Source organism: Lissotriton helveticus, chromosome 1_1 (genome assembly GCF_964261635.1).
Source record: "Lissotriton helveticus chromosome 1_1, aLisHel1.1, whole genome shotgun sequence".
Lineage (NCBI taxonomy): Eukaryota > Metazoa > Chordata > Amphibia > Caudata > Salamandridae > Lissotriton > Lissotriton helveticus.
Window position 1 is genome coordinate 462,685,613 of NC_136057.1, and position 19,302 is coordinate 462,704,914.

At 40.6% G+C, this 19,302-nt stretch overlaps 1 protein-coding gene across 3 annotated transcripts in view; it reads right to left on the reverse strand.

The window, feature by feature from the left end:
- Positions 1–19,302, reverse strand: part of PARVG (parvin gamma) — a 332,525-nt gene that overhangs the window by 111,413 nt on the left and 201,810 nt on the right. For all 3 annotated transcript variants that reach the window (XM_078673857.1, XM_078673856.1, XM_078673858.1), the window contains 2 exons: positions 15,421–15,523; positions 13,376–13,516 (listed from right to left, as the gene is read on the reverse strand). In XM_078673857.1, coding sequence (XP_078529983.1) covers positions 13,376–13,516; positions 15,421–15,523 — 244 coding nt within the window. The remainder of the gene's footprint in view (positions 1–13,375; positions 13,517–15,420; positions 15,524–19,302) is intronic.

The following is a 19,302-nucleotide window of genomic DNA, read 5'->3' on the forward strand; positions in this document are numbered from 1 at the left end:
TCGGGCCAAAAGAATACGCCCAACAATTTTCACCACTGGGATAAAGAGTGATATAGAGTGGTAGTATTTCAGCCCATCTCTATTTCCCTTCAAAACAATTTGGATAATTATTGCCTCTGACTATGCGCTACTGGGTCCGAATTTTGCCATGGAGTTAAAAAACATTCATCAGTAATTGAGGTCATAGATCGATATTAAATTTAAACATATCAAGGGGACATCGACTGGGCCAGGGGCCTTACCGTTAGTAGTTTTTATTAAGGTTAAACTAACCTCCTCTAGATTAAAGATTAGGGACTGATGAGTAGTTTAGTAAATCCCAAGGTCAACTGGACATTAGCCTGACTTTACTCTATATACAGACAATAGAATGCCACTTTGGGGTTACAATGTAACCTCCCACCTTTTCAATAGGTAATAATAGTTCATGCTTATTAGATAAGTGAAAGTCACCCTTAGTTACAATGTCACAAATAGATCTGTGTGGGGCCCTAGGGGGAGCCAGATCATGCTTAGCTAAGCAAGCAAATAGCTTGACCATTAGCATGACTGCAAAGCAATTTCCCTTTTCTGGGGCCACATTATATATCTTTGCTCCAGAACAGGCAATTTAACGCCAATGCTTGCAACAATAGACCAGAGCAAAAAAAATGTAACTTTTGCAAGTGCACTTACCAAAGTTTTGTTTTCGCAAACGTCCATCACTGACCAATTGCTCTCTGTACCCACACAGGTTTATGTAATCTGGCTCATGGCTTCAAGCTCATATTGGAGCGGCGCGTATATTTAAGACCACCACATAAACATAAAGGTATGCTTTTGGTTCTAGTAACTGTAGAATAGAAAAAGGGCTAAAATAAACCCTTTTATAACTTCCCTTCTTATTTTAAAGGAATTTGTACAGTCACTGTTCTGACCAAATCTCACTCAGGCAGACGCACTGCAATAAAGTTGGCACAAAAACAGACAATAGCCATGGGCTTCTCTATCTCCGCTCTTAACATTATTGTCCAGAGCTTACTGTGGGACATGCAATCAAATGCACTGGGCAAATCCATAAAGGCCAGATGGAGTATACCTTGGTTGGACATGGAATATTTACCATTGAGTAGGTGGAGATTCAAAGATTGCTCGACAGTTGCCAAAACCTTTTAAAATCCAAATTGATATCTGACAGAGCATTTTCTGTTTCAACCAGAACTTCAATCGGGCCAAAAGAATACGCCCAACAATTTTCACCACTGGGATAAAGAGTGATATAGAGTGGTAGTATTTCAGCCCATCTCTATTTCCCTTCAAAACAATTTGGATAATTATTGCCTCTGACTATGCGCTACTGGGTCCGAATTTTGCCATGGAGTTAAAAAACATTCATCAGTAATTGAGGTCATAGATCGATATTAAATTTAAACATATCAAGGGGACATCGACTGGGCCAGGGGCCTTACCGTTAGTAGTTTTTATTAAGGTTAAACTAACCTCCTCTAGATTAAAGATTAGGGACTGATGAGTAGTTTAGTAAATCCCAAGGTCAACTGGACATTAGCCTGACTTTACTCTATATACAGACAATAGAATGCCACTTTGGGGTTACAATGTAACCTCCCACCTTTTCAATAGGTAATAATAGTTCATGCTTATTAGATAAGTGAAAGTCACCCTTAGTTACAATGTCACAAATAGATCTGTGTGGGGCCCTAGGGGGAGCCAGATCATGCTTAGCTAAGCAAGCAAATAGCTTGACCATTAGCATGACTGCAAAGCAATTTCCCTTTTCTGGGGCCACATTATATATCTTTGCTCCAGAACAGGCAATTTAACGCCAATGCTTGCAACAATAGACCAGAGCAAAAAAAATGTAACTTTTGCAAGTGCACTTACCAAAGTTTTGTTTTCGCAAACGTCCATCACTGACCAATTGCTCTCTGTACCCACACAGGTTTATGTAATCTGGCTCATGGCTTCAAGCTCATATTGGAGCGGCGCGTATATTTAAGACCACCACATAAACATAAAGGTATGCTTTTGGTTCTAGTAACTGTAGAACTATTTATACCATTACTATACTATCTTTTTCAATGAGCATGTTACTCTCTAAAGAAATATCAACAGTACACACTCTGGAAAATAATTATTTTACCTTAAACGTTCTTCTCAGTTTCACACCTGTTACCATTTTTGGCAGTTTTAAACAGCACAAACCTGGCTCAAACACATTTACAAGAGAACTAAAGTATGTTACACATTGGGGTTTTTAGGCATGGGGAGATTAATTGATTTGGCCAGAATCACAGCATGATGAGTCAAGGCGCAAATTCAAATTTGGTTCCCCAGTTTCAAAGTTGGTAGCTTTAGCCGTTAGGCCACATTTCCTCCCCCACCACAAGCTTCCTTTTTCCTCTGTACAAATTACTAACAAATTAATTCACATATCCAAATTATAGCTAAAAGGTATTACATTTTGTGCGATATGGTCGATTCACCTATGCTGGAAAAGTCACACATCTAATGCCCAAGCTTTTCTCCTACTTTGGAAGTACATTCAGAGGTTTATGGGATTCATAGAGAATCTACACATCAAATATCCAGGAATAATCGTATTGGGTAAATATTATTTTCCATTCGAACAATCTGCACAGGTACATCCTTTGTAAATGTATCTACTGGCAAGTGATTTCTCCCTGAGAAGACACCCCTTCCAGTAAACATCCATGAAATATGGGAGATTCATATGTATATCCCACCCAGAAAATCACTTATTCTTATAGGATTATCTAAACGTTTCTAGTATAGAAAACTACTTCTAAAATATTTGTCAATACCCACAAACCTGTTATCATTCAAATTATTTGAATCTGGATGTGGAATTTACTATCACAAATTGGATTTGTGGGCTCTGATTGCTCTCAACGTTCGTGAATTAGATATTTGGAAAACAGGGAAAGGGGCAGAAAGAAGCAGCGCCTATGGCGCACCGTCTCGGCAGTTCACACTGATTTTACAGCATGGAACCAGCTCCTGGTGCTAAAAATCAGTGCGACATGCCGAAATTCCGCTGCTTGAGGAATTCCATGGAATCTTGGGGAGTTTTGAAGCAACTCTGCGAGTTTCACCACCCCTACAATTGATTCCAAAGAAATCATACAAGCAATAAAAAAAATTCTTAAATTGGAAAGTCCAACCTTCAATGGCAGCAAAAATGATAAAATACCTAGGCGCCTGGTTCTCAAATAATCTATCAGAATCAGCCTCTTTTAATGAACCGAAATCTCTAGACAAAATCAAGGACCTACTATCCTCCTGGACCCCAGAGTTTATCTTGAGGTTGATGAGACTCGAGACTTTGAGAATGATGATTATACCCCTTGTGAACTTTCTGTCCATTATGTTTATAATATGCTTATCTCCATCCTTCTTTAATACAGTTAACAGGCTACTGTGGTATTCTTATTCTTATATGTAAGCTGTAGAAATGAGTTGTAGAACTTAGAATGTTATTACTGTTCTATGTCTGAGGTTCTGGGAGGAATCAGTTGAAGCCTGACTGCACTTGTAGCCAGTCCTTGTGGTTGTTAAGCTGTCTTATCTTCATTGGTAATAAACCTACTTCTGGAACTTATACTGAGAACCTGGATTCTTCACAACATATTGGCGACAGTGGGAGTATTGTTCCTGGAAGTCTAGAGACAGCGTTCACATCGTGGAAAGTAAGGTATTTTAATTTACCTGAATTTTGTGCTTGTTAACACCAATGGCTGTGTTATTTGTAGTGCCTTGATTGCACCAGCGGCTGTGGAACATTATTATTTCTTATTGAAAAATATATGGAAAATTTATTGGAGTGTTTTTTTGTATAGCCTTGATTGCTACTGCGGCTGTTTTTTAATCGTGCATCTGATAGCACCTGCGGCAGTTTGAATCTGTTTAATACTTATTCTTCTAACATTTTTGTGAAAACTTTTGTTAAAATGTTCACGCTTTTATTAAGCATTTAAATACAGTCCAACGGCTACTCACGGAGCGTGGACAGCCTCGCGAGCACCTTCACATGTTGTTGCCTGGCTGCGCGACTCGTTTCTTCACCCTTCGTCATCAACAAAGAATTCTGGGAGCATAGTGCATTCTGGGAGCGACGTCGTCACGTTGTTGTACGTTTTCGGCCATCTTGGATTGTGAAAATTATTTTCATTATTTCAACGATCAAAACCACAGCGATGTACACGCTATTTCAGATGTATTAAAGAATACATTTGATTCAACAGCGATGTACATGTTGGTTAGTGCTTTATGATAATAAGCACATCAGTGGATTGTACAACAGCGATGCGCACGCTATCTTGTGCATCTTGAGTATTTTGAGTAGCATTATTTCTGTGCATATTTTATTAATTTAACAACTTTGTTAGTGTTTATTTTAGCTAGTACTACATAGTTCATAGGAATCTTTACATACTATTCTGAAGCATTTTTTTAAAGCAAAATTTCTAACTTGTAATATATAGATTTGTAAACTGAGAAGATTTTCACCATGTCTAATATAATGGTTCCACCTCATTTCTTACCTACAGCAGGAGAACCACAAATGGAATGGGATTTATGGTATCCCATGTTTTTAGCATATGTTGAGGTATTAGAAGAAGATGGTTGTTCTTCAAAAAGGAAGCTTGATTTATTACGTCTGTCTTTAGGGTGTCAAGGCATCAAAGAATTATCAGAGTTACCTCCATTAGAAGATTCTGATGAATCTGATGTTTTTGAGATTGCCACAAAACAGCTGAGCATCAGATTTGGAAAGAAGATTAATACAGTGATGGAAAGTTTTAAATTTTATTCAAGGGCACAAAAGGAAAATGAATCTATTGAAAATTATATATCAGCTTTGCGTGTTCTAGCTGGATCCTGTGCATTTGATACTATTAACTATGAACAAGTTTTAAGGGACCAAATAATGATGAAAAGTAAAAATAAGAAAATTCAAGAAAGATTGTGGTTAGGAACTGAAACTTCTCTTAAAGGTGTAGTTAATATAGCGAAAGGAATTGAACAATCTGAAAAGTGTGTGAGTGAAATAAGAGGTCAAAATCAAAACCTGTCAGTTAAAATACAAGAGTCTGTGCCTGAGGTTTCAATTGTTAAAAGTCAAGCAGTTCAAAAGAAAACCATTTATCGTAACAGAAAAGATGGGGTTATGAAGGAGAATTAACTGGGTAACAGACGTACATTCATAATATGCTACAGATGTGGAAGTTTTGACCATGTAGGAAATTTTAAGAATTGTCCTGCATTGAATAAGATTTGTGTACAATGTAAGAAAAGTGGACATTTTGGTAAAATGTGCCGTTCTCCTCAGAAGGTAAATTGTATTGCTTTAAATGATGAGGAGACAACTGAAGAATTTGGTGAATTCAATTGTATTTCATGTATCTCTTCGAACAACTGTAAAGGTTTTCCTTCGGGTATTTTTAATATTGATGGTAAAGAAGTTTCCATGATGGTGGATTCCTGTGCCTGGTATTCTGTAATTGGTATTGACGTTTTTGAGGAATTGTGGCCTAATAGGGGATTTTTAAGCCCTGACATCAAACCAGGTAGTTATTCTGGACATAAAATTGTTTTAGAAGGATTTTTTTTGGCTGAGGTTAGTTTCAAAGATAGGTCTACAAAAGCGAAGATATATATAGCTCGTAAGGGGGAGTCTATTTTGGGATGGCCTCACCAAAAATAATGGGAATTCAATTAGATCCCAATGCTTCACCACCAGTATACATTGTATCTTCACATAATGGAGATTTTGTTTCTGATATAAAAAATATGTTTCCAAAAGTTTTTGAAGAAAAGTTGGGAGAATATGCTCAGTTTAAACATAAAATTGTACTTAAGGCTAATGCAGTACCTGTCAGGCATAGAGTTAGGAATGGGCCTCTAGCATATCGTGACAAATTAAAAGATATTCTTAATGACCTAGTAAATTCTAATATCATTGAACCCATTGAATCGTCTCCTTGGGTTTCTCCAATTGTTCTTTCTCTTAAAAGCAACGGCGAACTCCGCTTATGTGTGGATCTTCGCAGTTTGAATAAAGAAATTTGGACAGACAAGCATCCGTTACCTAAAATCAATGAACTAATTTCCACTCTTTCAGGTGCTTGTGTTTTTTCGACTTTAGCTCTTGCAAGTGCATATCACCAAGTAGTGTTAGAAGACGAATCTAAGAATTTAACAGCCTTTGTAACACCAGAGGGGATGTATCGCTATTTGCGTATGCCATTTGGACTTGCTAGTGCTGCGTCTGTTTTTCAACGGCTAATGAAAGAAACTCTTGAAGGTTGTAAAGGGGCTATTGCATTTCAAGATGACATTTTAGTCTATGGGAATGATGTCGTACAACATGACGAAAATTTGAAAGCGGCGTTGAACAACATACAATCTAAAGGTTTGACACTTAAGTTTTCAAAGTGTAAATTCAGACAAAAAATGTCGAATATTTGGGGCACGAGGTATCAAAGGATGGTATTAACCCTAAATTTGATCACATCTCCAGTATCTCTAAAGCACCGGCCCCGATTAATAAGGAACAATTGTTTTCTTTTTTAGGTTTGACAGAATATTTTAGCAAATTTGTTAAAAACTATGCATCTAAAGTGTCTTCTTTACGATTGTTACTTAAGAAAAATGCAGTAATGAGCAGCAAGTGCAATTTGATGAGTTAAAAAAAGAAATTTGTTCTGCTCCATTTTTAAAACCTTTCACTATTGGTAAAGAATGTATTGTGGCTGTGGATGCCAGTGACACTAGTCTAGGAGCTGTTCTCTTACAAAAAGATGCTGGTGAAGAGAACATTGTGTCCTATGCATCAAGAACTTTAAAAGGTGCTGAATATAATTATTCAACGATAGAAAAAGAATTATTGGCATGTACTTGGGCTGCTCAACATTTTCGTCAGTTTTTGTGGGGCACTAAATTCTTGCTGAGAACTGACCATAAACCTCTAGTGAATATGTTAGCTGCAGGTGGTGGTAGAGTTCTGATGGCTCAATTGGCTAGTTTGGCGGCTAAATTACAGGAGTATCAGTGCACTGTGGAGTATATTCCAGGTAGACTTAATGTTCATGCGGATTGTATGTCAAGGTTAGCTTTACGTTGCAAGAAGGACCTTACAGGCGTAAGGTGAGAAACCTGAGCACTCCTATATCCTAGATAAATGCAAGTTACACAAAGGTATTCGAAAGTTCAAAGTTTTATTCACTTTGTAGTTAGATGTGTATACTTCCTCCTTCTGAATCAAAAGTAATCCTTTGGATCAGGATGTCTCGAATTAAACATGACGTAATACTTCCATGGTCACAAAAGTTCAATATATCATGATTGTAAATAACGTGAATCACTATCCCCGATGCATTTCGAGCTGAAGAGCTCTTCTTCAGGGGGTCAATGTTTTCTGAAAGTAAAACGCGGTAAGCGCGTAGATTCTGTGGCTCGAATACCTTTGTGTAACTTGCATTTATCTAGGATATTGGAGTGCTCAGGTTTCTCACCTTACGCCTGTAAGGTCCTTCTTGCAACATTGATTTTCTGCCCCTCCCGGACAGATGGGGTTCACCCTGAGCACCCTGAATGATTGAACTCATTGATCACCCTTTAAACTATCATTACTACTGGAGGAGTGCAGCGGACCCCATTCTTTTGTCTAAGGTTAGCTTTACCTCACCAGGATAATGAGCACTTTGAGGAATGTGATGTAGCTTATACCATGCAAGATGTAAATGGGAATGATTTTGAAGAGGTTTCAGAAGATAATATTCTGTGTTCACTTGTAAAATATTTACGGCTGGCCAGAAGAAAGGAAGTTGTCAGGTGATATAAGTTAATTTTTTAAGGTCAAGGATGAACTTATGTGTTCACATAACATTATTACTAGAGGTGATAAAATTGTTTTTCCATTCTCTGTCAGGGAAGATCTAATTAAGATTGCTCAAGAGGGTCATATGGGAATGTCAACTAATAAGAGGCGTTTACGGGAATATTATTGGTGGCCTTCAATGGATGCTATTGTTGACAGATGGGTCAGGAATTGTGTTCCATGTTCAAATAGTGATAAGACTGCGAAACCATTGTCTGTACAGGTTTCTCCTATTGAATATTCACAGGGTCCATGGAGAAGATTGGGAATCGACATAATTGGGCCTTTAACATTTCTGTTAGTAAGGAAGTTTATGGTTTGGTTTTAATTGACTATTTCTCTAAATGGCCTGAGATTAAAATTGTGGAAAGGGTCACTTCTAGTCAAGTTATAGATTTTCTTAATAATGTGTTCAGTTGTGAGGGTTTACCTTCGGAAATAATTTCTGACAATGGTACACAATTTATAAGTAATCAAATTGAATTGTTCTTCAAAGAACAAGGAATTATTCACAAGAGGGTTTCTAATTATAATCCACAGGCCAACGGTCAAGTTGAGCGCTTCAATAGAGTTGTCAAAGAATCGATTCAATTAGCAGTTAAGAGCAATTTGGATTGGAAGAAAGCATTACGTGCTACTTTGCTCACTTATTGCATTTCACCTAATTCTGTAACTGGTTGTTCTCAATTTGAGTTATTAAGAGGGAGGAAAGCTGGTTCTAAATTATTGCCTTGGTGGTTAAAATCTGATGAATCTAGTATGTCTAGTTTGGATATTAACAAGGTGACAGAACGTGTTAAAAGGTACCAAGAGAAAATGTGTAAAAGTTCCAACAGGAAGTTAACTGATCACAAAGTTAGAATTAGTGATCTGGTTTGGGTTAAATTTGGAGGTTCTTGTTCTAAGAGATGGGCAAAGTGGTCTGATCCTGTTAAAGTAATAGAGGTTTTTAGCAAAGCTGTGCGAGTTGAAGGAGGGAAAATTTGGAATTTTAGACGAGTTTCCATTGTTATATCTGACAAGTCATTTTTTAATTAAAAAAAAATTGGTTTCTGGTGCGTATGATGAGGAGGATTTTCAAAATTTTATGGATAACTTTGATGCTTTGCAAGACACTCAAAATGTTGTGGTTGACACAAGAGTCAATACTGAAGCGATAAATGATTCTTGTGTTGTTGTAGGAAATGATGAAATAATGATCAAGGTAGAAGGGAGAATTCCGAACAAAGGGTTGTAGAAAATATTGTAAGGAAAAGTTCACGTGTTACACATCCACCTGTAAAAATGAAAGATTATGTTAGTTGTTTGTTTTTTTTAGTGTTTTTTTTTTCTTTTTCAAAGGAGGGAGGTGTGTGGAATTCTTATTCTTATATGTAAGCTGCAGAAATGAGTTGTAGAACTTAGAATGTTATTACTGTTCTATGTCTGATGTTCTGGGAGGAATCAGTTGAAGCCTGACTACGCTTGTAGCCAGTCCTTGTGGTTGTTAAGCTGTCTTATCTTCATTGGTAATAAACCTACTTCTGGAACTTATTCTGAGGACCTGGATTCTTTACAACAGCTACCCTCCAGCCTCCTTTGCACTAAAAAGAAACCCAGATTGGGCCTGAAGAAGCTCAGACTGCCGTGCTCAATAGTAGGGTGTGGTCTCTTCAACCAGTATTACTACCAAACGGCCAGGTGCTTTAAAACTAATAGACTACAACAGTCCCAGGGCATTTGGTTAAACTCAACTTCATCTCACCTTATTCACTGTTATGTTATTTATTTGTTATGTTATTTATTCTTTTATATAGCACAACGGTTACTCAAAAAGAGTGTCCCGGCGCTTTAGGTAAAGGGGGCTGCTACGCAATAACATAACACAGTAAAAGAGAGTACAGAGCAGACGAATAAAAGCAAGGGCTACTAAAATACCTACTGGGTGAACAACCAAGTTTTAAGACCTCTCCTAAAGCCAAGAAGACTAGTAGCCCCCCTGAGAGGAAGCGGAAGCGAGTTCCACATCTGAGGGGCCAAAAAGGCCGAAAGAACGGCCACCCAGGCGCGCTCTCTTCACTCGTGGCACAACCGCCAAGAGTAAGGATTCAGACCTCAAAGAGCGGGCCGGATGATAAAAGGCCAGTCTCTTTTGGAGGTACTTTGCTCCCACCGCATGGAGAGCCTTATAGGCCAAAATCATAGCCTTAAAGGCGATCCGTTTGCGGATGGGCAACCAATGCAGCGTCCGCAATAGACCCGCAGCACCGGCACGTCTATTTAGACCATAAATGGCCCTGGCCGCCGCATTCTGCGCGACTTGAAGCCGCTGCAGCAAGTACTCTGGAAGGCCCAGGTAAAGAATGTTGGCATAATCCAACCTGGAGCCTATCAGAGCCTGCACAGTCACCTTCCTGTGTTCCTCCGACAAAAGAGGCAAAAACCTCCGCAGCATCTTTAATAAACCGAAACAGGTACCGGTCACCCCAAGGATCTGGGCTTTCATCGTCAGCCCCTTATCCATCTTGACCCCCAAGTTCTTAGCCATAGGGGAAGAGCAAGACGGAGGAAACATATCGATGGGCCACCAGGCCTGCCAGGCCGGCTCCGAGTCGCACCCGAAGAAGAGTACCTCAGACTTATCGGAATTGCACTTGAGGCTGTTCTGTTGGAACCATGCGAACACAGCCCCAAGGCAATCCCGGATACTCTCCCCGTCAAAGTCTGCCCCTCTCTTACAAGAAAAGAGGAGCTGGGTGTCGTCGGCATACGATACGATCCGGGCACCGAACGACTCCGCCACCGCCGCCAAAGGGGTCATAAAGATGTTAAAGAGGGTCGGGCTCAATATAGAGCCCTGAGGGACCCCGACTCCCAAAGGCGGTATCACGGCGGTGTTAGACGATGTCCAGACCGTTTGCCGGCGGCCGGCTAGAAAGGAGGCAAACCAGCTGAGCACCGTCCCCCGAAGACCAATCTCATAGAGTCTTGCGAGAAGGCCATCATGGGGGACGGTGTCAAAAGCCGCCGACAAGTCCAACAACACCAGCATGACTTTGCCCCCGGTATCCAACACCCCTTTGATGGTTTCAGAAACCTCAAGGAGCGCGGTCTCGGTGCTCAGGTTTGAACGGAAGCCGGACTGGGTGTCGTGCAGGATCTCGTGGGTCTCCAAAAAGTTGGAGAGCACCGACTGAACATGTTTCTCCAGTTTCACTGCTTGCGACGCTGACATTGCTTTACCTATTGTTACCTCATCCAACTGTATCTTTCTTGATACAATCCGTGCTCTCACGATGATTGATAAACTTTTGTCCCCCACTCTACATACATCCACGGCCCTTTCTCTTGGGAACAACCCTAAAACAGCAGCAACTATTTCAGACGAAGGTAGTTCCATTTGGGTGACAAAAAGCATCAAACTAGAATCCGACCTGCTTGTTGATGACCTCCCTCTTACTTTTGCTTCACTAGAAGAGAAATAGTCCCTATCCAATATGAATTTCTAAAATGTAAAAAAAAATTAAGGTGAAACTCTCTAAACTAGACCCACTAATCCCTTCAGGTGTTTGTCGGTTTGTTCAGCAATCTAGTAGAGTTGGCCACCTAGCATAAAAAATCTACAAATTATTACAAAAGTCACCCCTACCCCACCCATCCAGAAACGTTGGTCTAAGCATCTTCAAACCTCAAATACCCCTCCAATTCCGGCCTTTACGTGGCCCAAAATATCCAACAATCTTCTAAAAGATCATGGACTCAGACACGATTCTATGCTGCACATTTCTTATATTGGACACCATCTAGACCGTTCAAATTGAATTTACTCGACTCCGATTTTTGCTGGTCCTGTAAAGAAGCAGCTGGTAACCCTGAACAAGTTTTTGACATGCAAGTACCTATCGTCATATTGGGCAGAGTTTCATAAGCGACTCACCACCGTTTTCCTCTAACCTTGACTCTTGCAATGTTGGGCCTGCATACACTCAACACCCCACATCCCCCACTGGACTTACCTGATAAATATTTGGCGCTATTGGCTTTATTGGACCAATTGGTGATGGTGGCCATCAAGGTCATCTTATTAGAATGGAAAGCTCTAAATAATTTTTCTTCTCGTATTTGGTGGGCATGGGTCACTTATCTCAGAAGCACACATAAGAATTTGACTCTCTCATCTAGAAGCACTGTCCCTACCCAATCTATTTGGCGCACACTTGATAGATTTATGTCCATCATCTAACAGCCTTTTATCTCTCTACTCGCCTCCCTTACACACAAGCTGGCTTATTCACTCTCACCATACTATTTGTCACCACTCTCCCCCATGCTTCACCCTTTCCCATCTCACATCTCTCCTCCTACTGTTTTATACATATTATCCTTTTGGCCCAATAGAACTTGACTGCATTCCTCGTTTGAGAGACTTCTCTCCTTGTGTCCTAACACCTCCTTGGCATCTGATTATACTAGCTTTTAGGATTCAGCACTATCCCCACTGTTGCTCACAATCGTATTACATGTTACTATAACATTATATTATCATGTGGTTATTACAATGTTTTTCACCAAATGACATTTAGCGGATCTTGTTCATTCTCTTTCCCATATGTTCTGACAAATGAAGATAATAACAGATATATTACCTGTCACACTTGTACTATGTTGGGCCTCAGATATGTACACTATATATGCCTACTGTTTCCTTTATTGTTTAGTTTTATATAGCGCAAACAAGACCCGAGAAATGGAGTATCAGAGCGCTTTACACTAGAACCAGTTTCGTTACATGAGGACACATTCATTTTTGTTAGGCAGGGGGAGATTAAGTGATTTGCCCAGAATCACAGGATGTTGAGCGTTGCTGCCGAGACTCGAACCCCGGTTCCCCAGCTTCGAGGTCGACTGCTCTAGCCGTACATATATATAAATATATTTGGAACACCAAAAAAGACCAATGGATGAAGCTACCTACCCAAGAGCCTCTCCCTGGAAGCATATTATGTATGTTTTTTTTTTTTTAAATGGCAGTCTGGCGAGAAGTCATAGAAAAGCAGCAAATGACTAAATGCATAGTAATGTTACAGACAGCAGTATATAAAAAAAAGTTGCATTCTATTTTCCTTTTGCCTCATTTTCCTTGGATTCAGATGTCCATATCAACATCATATAGCCTTGTAGGGGATTTCATAAATACTGTTTAAACAGCCCATGATTGTGCTGCACCTGGGTCACGTTTAACAACCAAGTGGTGTATGACATTCTTGTGTCTCGGAAATCTCAGCCTTTCGTCACTGATTAGGAACAGCAAAAAAGCACATAGAGAATGGATAAAAGCAAATAGGTGCCTGAAACCTAAAATACACATATCACTTGTGCTATGCAGAAAAACAATCAGCAATGTAAAGCGCTTTCTTTGGATATAAATGCAGTGGTAATGCTTAAAAACAATGGTTTTGAAACCCTTTACCGAAATACTACCATGGGTGTACGTACATTCGACGCTCCACTTGAGCTGACTCGCCCCCAGCTGTAGCTGCTCGGAGACCGCCTCCAGGATCAGTCCAAGCTTGTGCTTCTGGCTGCTGGTGGACAATGCGATCTCGTCCACCTCCAGTTTGACAGGTGTGTACTTTTCTGCCACAGAGAACAACACTTATAAATCTCAGCGTAGACATTTAGGATCAGCTGTGTCTTACATGAAGGACTCTAAACTAACCCCCCTCATGAGCGACTGGAAGAAGACATTGAATACTTGCTGAGCTTCCAAACACTTTTGCATATGCTTTACCTCTGAGAAATGGGATTACTTTCTGGAATCTGTGAAGCAGTGTGAGAAAACAACCATTCAATCAGTCTCCAGTCTCCAGGACTGCACCAGGACCTTGGAATGGTCACGGCAGTTGTCAATCTTCCAACATCCCAAAACATTATAGAGAGAAGCACTTCAAATTATTAGTCCCACTCAAATAAATTTAGACTTTCCTAGCCCTCTGGAGTCTCACACCTTTAATCCATGTCCTCCTTATGCTCTTCACAGTTCTTTGTAGATGATTGAAACATAATCCAAGGAAAGCAGAATTTAGGCAATAATTATACATTTATTCATATAGGTTTTAAGTCAACAAGGTCAAATGTTCGTTTAAGCCCCCTGATGTATGGAGGAATGTTCTTGGCTTAAGACAATCTTGCCAGGAAAGATGGGACTGATTCATGAAGGGTTTTGAGAATTTAAGATAGTCCTGTCTCAGGACACAAAATGTAGGTTTGTTTTGCATAGTTTTTCCCCTGGCTGAAGAGAGTTTTAATCAAGGACAGGTCTTTGGTAAAATGAAGCCCATCTTTCCTGGCTTTACTAATGTAATTCTTTTGAATGTCTTCTGTCAAAACAATCCTTCGCAAATCACGTCCTTAGTTTTTCCATGACCAGGAATGTGTATTTATTTAAACTACGCATAGTTTAAAGGATTCCGTTTCTGGTTGGAATAATCCTTGAAGGGTGATTGCTGCTTAGTCGTAATCATGCATGTTCCAATTCTGGTCTGATAAAAGAAAAAAGATCCCTACTTTGTGGATGACATCTATCAAGGTGGATTGCAATATTGGCTGCAATTGCCATAATGAGCCCGTGTCCTACTCACATATTCTCAACAAAGTAAAGGTTTCTGCTCAACCTGACACTAAATAGGGCAGTTGAAAGGTAACTACCTAGGTGGAGCGATTGATGAAGAGGTTGTGCAACAGGGTGCATGAATGCCCAAAACAATATAATCTTTTAATGTCCGACACATTAGTGAGTCATATAATAGGATAGCATGAAAATGGGGACCCACTCTTCATTTACTTAGATCCAGGGAAAAGAGGGGAAAGTATAAACACATCAGAAAAAGATTATTTCCCTTGTGGCTCACATATTTTGTGCATTATGACCTGGTTCACATCAGTATTACATGTCCTTCAAGATATGCCAATAACATGTTTTTTTGGATTTATATTTACCAAATTTTGTTTCTTTTTTTTGGATATATGTATATATTTTTGATATACATATATCCAAAAAAAGACATAAAATTTGGTAAATATAAATCCAAAAGTCATATAATAGGATATACTTCAAACCATGATAAGATTACGATGCCATGGCTGACGTCAATAGTAATTAGGATGCAAGCAGGACCAGACGATTACGCCATCCCATGTCTAACATCTTGATGAGAAAGTTACAAGGTGCATGAAAGCCCTTTGACTATCCAGCGCTCTCTAGTTGCCACCTTGAGGGGAGAGTTGTTTGACAGGATGAATGATTGATCCAGGACGGTATGGTCTGGTATGCTAGATGATATGGTTTGAAGCTTTCATAAGAGAGTCTTAGGTTAGGATGGATGAATGACACCTGACAGTAGGACCATCCCATGTTTGCCCCCTATTTGTAATGTACTACAATGCATAAATGTCCTATGCCGATATGGCCCTGCCAAGTCCGATCTTGTGTAGTAAAGGAAACCGATAATACTGATTAGGCATTAAATGAGGCATCTTACGAAGGAGATGATGAAGGACTAGTCCATCAAAAATATCTTCCTCCAAACTTCGTACAACGATGTGTTCTTGCTTCAGCTCTGCATTTATCCAGTCAATCAGGAACTGTGAGAAGGAAGAAAACACAAGGCGTTAGCAGTGTTAGTAGTGCACATTGCACTCAAGGTGGGTTTTAATTCTCACGGTATGTGGTCAGCTCCTCTTGTTATTTAACTGTCCAAAACTGGTTTACATTCATTTTATTCTAAGAGTATGAAGACGTACAACAACACTCTATCAGTAAACATAAATTCAGACTTTCAGTTGTTCTTTTGCAATGGAAAAAACAACGTCTTTGTTAGGTTGACTTTGTTTATCTTTAAAGTGTCCGAGACGTGAGAAAAAAATGGTATAAAATGCTTGTATTAAATCAAGGTACCTGGTAATGGAGTGGTGAAAAACCAATGTGATCACTGGTAACCTCCCCGCCAAAGGGATAGTTGCAGGGTATATTATATATGGCATATCGTCAGGCCTGGCACACATCTCCATGGTCCTGGCATACTGAACAAGTCACTGCCACATTATGGCAATCCTCTCTGACTGGATAGATATACATTCCATACGTGTGTTGCATACATTCCCTTCTGCAGAGATCCCACATTCACCGAGGCCATGCCTACTGGCCGGGCACTATGTCCTAATGAGTGCCTGTGCAAAGACCAGAGGCTGGGTCTACTAGCAGAGATTTTGGCAGTTGCCCTGCTGCTTGGATCTGCTCCAAGGACCAGAACCTGCCCTTGGCAAGGTCACCAAATCAAACCACTCTGGGGCGCGAGGGCAGTGGCTCAATGATACCTTCTTCTCACTCTCACAAGGGTTCCCCTGATGATGTGACAAGTGAGAGTAGATCTGAAATTCCCTCATCTGCATGCGAAAGGTACCATGCAAATGAGGGGACTGACTTTTTTAAAAAGAAAATGCACGTAGAGGATATTGCACAAGAAGGCATTATCGAAGTCCCACTTTCGTAATTTTGCAGTGTACCAGCGAAGTATAGGTGGTGCTAAAATCAATCAGACTTTATTTATTTATTTATTTACACCAATTTGCATGCTAATGAGTGGTATTTAAAACATCTCACGCCATCACAGAGACCTGCAGAGTGCATGGTGCGTAGCCAGTGTATCACATTCTCAAATGACATAGCATAGGGAATGACCCATCTCCCAATAGCTGTCTTATTCAATAGCCAAATTGACAATTGCACAGGGATCTCAATTGACTTATGGCAAATCCTAGGCTTGGAATAACATTCTTTCTGGCAAAAAGCGTGCACCTCTAATCCACCTCTTTTACTGGCACACCAAAACTTTGGAATGTGCTTCAATGTTCATTATGCCTGGCTCTAATCTTAAATCTATTGGGCATGGTTTACTACATATACAGCCATCACATTGTTGCTGCTCCTTCTTGCCTCAGGAAAGCATGCAAGTCTAATTAGGCCATTCCCTTAGCTGCTACTAAGCTTTGAAATTATTTTCCATTTATGTTGGCCTCTACTGATCTATTTTAGATATAAGCTTAAACATTGTTTTTTCAGAAATATTTAGTTTATACAGTTGTAAGAAATTGGGTTACTCGCTGAGGAAGGGTGACGCCCTACTCAAGCAGCAACCACAATCCTTGTCAGGGTGAAGTCACAAGCAAACCACAAATTAACCTGTGCTCAACCACGTTAGCTTGTCACTGAGCAGTTGGGCTTAACTTTGATGCAATGTGTAAAGTATTTATGCAGCACCTCAAACAGTAATAAAGTGAAAACACAACTCAAGAGAAACCATACACTAACTGAGAAACAAAATGTATGTTTTAATAAATAAAACAAGACTAAAATGACAAAAATACATTCAGTGGAAACAGAGATATGCAATTTTACAGATTTCAGTGAATATAGCGCCAAAGAGCACCAAGTGCTAACTGTGGATATTTGATCAAGCTAGACCAGGAGAAAGTCACAAGTTTAGGCTGAACCTGATGGGCCAGCTACAGGGACCCACTTAGGTCTGCTGAACACAGCACCTTAATCCTGGTTGCAAAGAGATGTGGAGTCCCGCACAAAGGATGTGTCACACAGCAGAGGAGATGTGAGGGCGTACAGCAGTGGTTTTGGGTAGTTGTAACAGGCGATACCCTTATGAGAAGATGTGCCACACAGCGGTGGGTCAGATGAGCTAAGATGGGCGATGAAGAGTCCTTGCATCAGGAAAGTCCACGCAGCAGCAGGGATGCATAGGTTCTGCTGGGGGTTTCACCACATGGCAGAGGAGAAGCTTCAGTTCTGATGGGCTGGCAGAGCACCTTCAGGCCCACTTCAAAGGGTCCAGGATTGGTATGACACCACTTGGCAGAGCGGAACTCACAGTTGGCAGGGTTCAGGTACAGGCTGCATAAAACTAGCCCTTGGAGTTACTCCGGTTGCCCTGGGTACAATCTGCAGGTCCTTCTCGCCCAAGCAGGAGGGAAGCAATCTAGCATGGAAGCAGTCCAGCATGGAAGCAGTCCAACAGGGCAGCAGTCCAGCAGAGTGGCAGTCCTTACAGCAGCACATTGGACCACTTTCTGGCAGTCTTCCACAGGTCCAGAAGTGTACTGAAGAGTTGGTGTGTAAGGTCCAATATTTATGCCTGGTGCCATCTTTGAAGTAGTAGAAGATTCTAGAGAATTCCTTTTGAAGTGCTCAGGTTTCCTGTCTCCCTTGCTTTAGCTCCAGACTAACTACAGGGGGTATGCAATCATTTGTGTGAAGGGAGGACACAGCCTATTCAGGTGTAAGTGGGGCTGTGCCCAGCTCCGCTCCCCACATCCTGCCAGTGTTCACGCATCCAGGCACACCGAAGTTTTCTATTGTGTGTGACTGTCTGGGAGGAATACACAAAGTCTAACTGCCAACTAAACCCAGTTAAGTGAACCGGAATCAAGCTGTAGGCTCTAAATGACAAAGACAGGAAACTTCCAACTTTCTATAAGCCATTACATAACAATGGGGTAATACAGCAGACCGTAGGAGCAGGGTATAATGTGATACAGAATGGAGTGGCCCTAGCAGGTGATCTAAATCCTATATCAAAATAAAAATGTGGCTTTACTATTAAGAGGAGTTTTCATTACAAATCCAAAGACACCAAACATTAACTGTCTATCTGCTCCCAACTGAAAGTTATAACTTAATAAATGTAATAAGGTAACTCCAATGTTATCTTATGAGAGAGACAGGCCTTGCAGTAGTGAAAAACAAATTGGAGAGTTTTTCACTACCAGGACATGTAAAACCTAAAAGTACATGCCCAAGTTTTTTAAAGAAAAAGAACAGATGATAGATGAAATGCTGAACAATGCAAACATCCACCCCAATCACAGATCTCAGTTTAATACATTGTTTTTTTGCTTATCACACCACCCCAGTTTGGGTCCAGCTTTACGGAAATCAGTCTTGACCCTGCTCCTCAAGGGAACAGTCCAGCCCGAACTGCCAAGCCAGGTCCTCCCTAGACCGGAACCAAGCATCCTAGGACCAGTTTCAGGATATCAACTGAGATTGATTTGCATATGGCTGGGTCTAAACTGGGGTGGCATGGTGAGCAAAACAATAATGGATTTAACCCAGGTCTCTTGACTGGCGGTGAATGTTTGATTTGATACACATTACATCCATTATTTGTGTCTCTTTTTCTTTCTTGCCCTAAGTGCCCCGTGTTTGCCCAGACGTGCGTACTGGGCTCACTGGGCCACTGGAGTCAAGCAAGCCTGACTGATGAGGGGTGAGACCCCGAAGGTGGTCCCAGGAGGCTTGTTTCTCGACCAGGGAGGAGCTGTCGTGGCAATTCGGGCTGGGCTGTTCCCAT